This window comes from Tupaia chinensis, unplaced genomic scaffold, assembly GCF_000334495.1.
Source record: "Tupaia chinensis unplaced genomic scaffold, TupChi_1.0 Scaffold142854_1, whole genome shotgun sequence".
NCBI lineage: Eukaryota > Metazoa > Chordata > Mammalia > Scandentia > Tupaiidae > Tupaia > Tupaia belangeri.
In genome coordinates, this window is record NW_006202699.1 from 587,803 (window position 1) to 591,260 (window position 3,458).

Here is a 3,458-nt window from a genome sequence, read left to right on the forward strand (position 1 = left end):
TGGGGCGGGGGGAGCAGGCGGCTCTCAGAATGGGGGCCCTGGGACCAGCAGTTAGTGTAATGGCTGTCACTGGACTCCCAGGTAGTCAACCCCGGTTCGAATCCTGGACCTGGTGGCTTAGACTCATGCCGGGCTTGTGTGCGTGCATGGTAACAGAAACCTCCTTTCCTGAAAAAGAAAAAAAAAAAAGAAAAAGAAAAAGAAAGAAAGAATGGGGGCCCAGAGGGTAAGACAGGGATTTTCATATGAAACAGAAGGACAGAAGGACGGGAGCCCTAAGTTAGGCCCAGCCACGACGGGCCTCGTGGGTGCTCAGACCGCTGCTAGTTCAGGGCTAGCTCAGGCTCACAGGGGAGGGCAGATGGGGAGGAAGGGGCCAAGACCCAGCAGAGCCGCACACAGGCAGAGGCAGGGCCAGTTTATCATCCCATACTGGGCCCTGCAGCTCTTCAGGTGTGGGGTGCCTGTGTGCTCATGGGGGCTCTGGGACCCCAGGGAGAACGACTGGCACATCTGCCTTTGTGCTTGCACCGGCCTGACCCTGGTGTCTTCGCTTGTCTGTCCTCCCAGTAGCCTGGGAGTGACTCAGAGCCAAGAGCTCAGGAGCTCCCCGTGTCCGCTGTCCACACACAGGGCCAGCACGACATGGATGGCAGCAAATGTCGACTTTCGAGCTGAGTAGAATGACTGTCCCGACTTTCTCACCCCGAGGAAGGAGCCATGCTCCTGTTTCTGTCGCTCCCGGTCCTGCTCCTCTGTGTGGGGGCAGTGTCCTGCTCAGAAAACGCCTGTGAGTGTGCCCAGAAGGCCTGCTCAGTGGTCACCTGCGGCATCCCCGTCACCAACGGCACCCCAGGCAGAGACGGGCGAGATGGACCCAAGGGAGAGAAGGGAGAGCCAGGTATGGCAGGCCACTTTCTTCCTGCCCTGCTCTGTGAGGGACAGGCACGGGAAGGCCACCCTCCACGTTGGTGCTGCTCCCTGGAGCTCGCCCTGTGGGACATGGCTGCCTCCCAGCAAGGGTGGGTGGCTGGCTCTTGCTCCCTACACCCCACACGGGAACTGGGGGTGTGCACTGTCTGCAGAGAAGGGGGGTCCTGACCCTCAGGACACGGCTTTTCCAGGGATGCAGGGACAGCTTCCTTTGGGTCACTGCGGGCTCTCTGGCCGTTCCCTGGGGTCTACGTGAGGTGAGATTTGAACTTTCGGAGAAAAAGACTGAGCACCACGTCGCACCTGATATGTTCTTCATGTTCCAACAGGCCAGGGGCTCAGAGGCTTGCAAGGCCCCCCAGGGAAGCAGGGGCCTCCAGGAAACACAGGGCTTCCTGGGATTCCAGGACCACGGGGCCAAAAAGGCGACCATGGAGACAGCTCAGGTAAGGACTCAGTCCAGTGTGGTCTCCCAGGGCCGGAGGGAGGCGTCCATCTCCCGGGGCAAGCAACTCAGCCACGTGGCCAGCAGACCTCCAACCTGGCCGGGCCACGTCCTCATCAGGCCGTGTGGGAGGCGGGCCCTGACTCTTCTTTAGGTAAAACCACTTAATGAGTCGGGCGTTGGGTTCATATCACAAAAGTGGCCTAAGAATAGCCTGCCCATGGGACTCCTGGCAATGGGGAACTCCATAGCTAAGTTCAGAGCAAACAGAGCAAGTTCAGTAAGAACTTTGAAACGGAAACCCCTTTATTTCCTTTTAAAGTTTATTTACTCTATCGATGAGGGGAGTGCATGTGTGTAAGAGGGGAGAGAAGCTCCTCGCCGGTCTCATCATGGAGCGATCCTCCTGCTCCTCGGGTCTGGGTGTGGTGCATGATGGGGACTGGACCCTGGTCACCCACATGGCGTCCGGCCTGCTGCTCCATTTGTACGGCCAGGCTGGGCCAGTCCTCTCACTCTGTGTGTCTACTTACTTGTCCAAATCAAGACAGTGTTAAGGAGTCTGCCTGGATGAGAAAGGAAAAGGAGCCAAAAAGAAACATTTTCAAGAAGGAGAGCATGATTTGGCTATGTTCTTATAAGTTACTACGATACTGTGATATTTCAGAGCCATGTGTAAAAAGGGTCCAGAGGTGCAGGTAGAAGTCCCCAGGTGAGACTACGGAGTCCGGGAAGGTGGGAGGGCAGCTGCGGCCTCCCCTCTGTGGCCTTACTCTTCTGAAACGAGCACACGTTCAGTGGGGCACTCGTTCTCTTCCAAACGCTCTGCTCGAAACGTCAGTTCTCCCTGTTGCTTTGTAGTTGCCGAGATGAAGCTGGCCAATTTAGAGAGAGAGGTGAGGAGCCTGAAGTCAGAGCTGGACCGCGTCAAGAAGTGTAAGCCTTCCTGCCCGAGGCCTCCCTTGGGCACGCCCTGGGCCTGTGCTGTGCGGGAGCACGTGTCACATGCCGGGCCTGAGCTGGGCTGCTATCTCAGCCCGTGCTAATCCAGCCCTCGAGATCACCGTCCCTCGTGGTGACTCTCCCTGCTTCACTTACAGACGAGGAAACAGAGGTTCAGAAAGAGCAGGGCCTCCCACTCCGCCCAGCTAGCAGGTGGAGGAGGAAGGAGTGAGGCCTGCCGTCTCCAGAACCTTTGCTCCTTCCTCAGCACCCCTGTGCTCAGACCCGTCCTCACCACTTGCTCAGCCCATTGACCCAGCAACAGGAAGGCCCAAGCGCATCTTCTGTGTCTGTGTGCACAGGACAGCCTCTCATGGCTGCCCGTCTCAAGGGCAGCTACCCCGGGAGAGTCCAGGCTGTCGGTCTCTGCCTCGTCCATTCCCAGCTCCGCGGCCGAGGTGTGCCTCCTAACTGGGCTCTGACCTGAGGAGGCTGAGCGTGGGGCTGTTCCTCAGTCCTGAGTTCCAGAGAAGTTTTTCATTTTTGTTTTTTATTGTTTAAATAAAGTTTGTTTAAAACTTCAAAAAAAAGCCCCACAGGGGTGTCCTTAGCAGGGTCCCAGCACGCATAGCCTGCCCCTGCTCCAAGCCTCTGCATGCCAGAGCATGTCCGTGGTGTGGCCAGTGCTCAGGCTGACCCTGGGCTGAGCATGGGCCTCCGGCGTGGCTCCCAGCATGGTGCAGCATGCCCCGCCACGCAGCCAGGCCCTGCTGACAGCTCTTCTGGCCCTGTCGGGGTCTGGCTCCCCACTGAGTCAGCCTCTCCACCCTTTGTGATTCAGTGCAGAGCTTCTCCTTGGGCAGAAAGTCTGGGAAGAAGTTCTATGTGACCAACGGGGAGAAGGCGCCTTTTTCCAAAGTGAAGGCTCTCTGTGCCGAGCTCCAGGCCACTGTAGCTGCCCCCAAGAATGAGGAAGAGAATAAGGCCATCCAGGACGTGGCCAAGGACACCGCCTTCCTGGGCATCACAGACGAGGTGACCGAAGGCCAGTTCGTGTACGTGACCGGAGGGAGGCTGGCCTACAGCAACTGGAAGAAGGATGAGCCCAACAACCACGGCTCCGGGGAGGACTGCGTGG

General features: G+C 58.1%; 2 protein-coding genes across 3 annotated transcripts in view; both read left to right on the plus strand.

Moving 5' to 3' along the window:
- Positions 1–678, plus strand: part of LOC102502488 (mannose-binding protein A-like) — a 5,296-nt gene extending 4,618 nt beyond the window's left edge. The window contains exon 4 of the mRNA XM_014582217.2: positions 574–678. Within this exon, the coding sequence (XP_014437703.1) occupies positions 574–678 (105 nt within the window). The remainder of the gene's footprint in view (positions 1–573) is intronic.
- The window catches only part of LOC102500812 (mannose-binding protein A), a 3,238-nt gene continuing 386 nt past the window's right edge, over positions 607–3,458 (plus strand). Inside the window, exons 1-4 of one of the 2 annotated variants that reach the window (XM_006163749.3) lie at positions 611–901; positions 1,263–1,379; positions 2,240–2,314; positions 3,162–3,448. In XM_006163749.3, the coding sequence (XP_006163811.1) occupies positions 721–901; positions 1,263–1,379; positions 2,240–2,314; positions 3,162–3,448 (660 nt within the window). In that variant the 5' untranslated portion in view covers positions 611–720. Of the gene's footprint in view, positions 902–1,262; positions 1,380–2,239; positions 2,315–3,161; positions 3,449–3,458 lie in introns of both variants that reach the window. The other variant, XM_027766383.1, reaches the window with a different exon arrangement.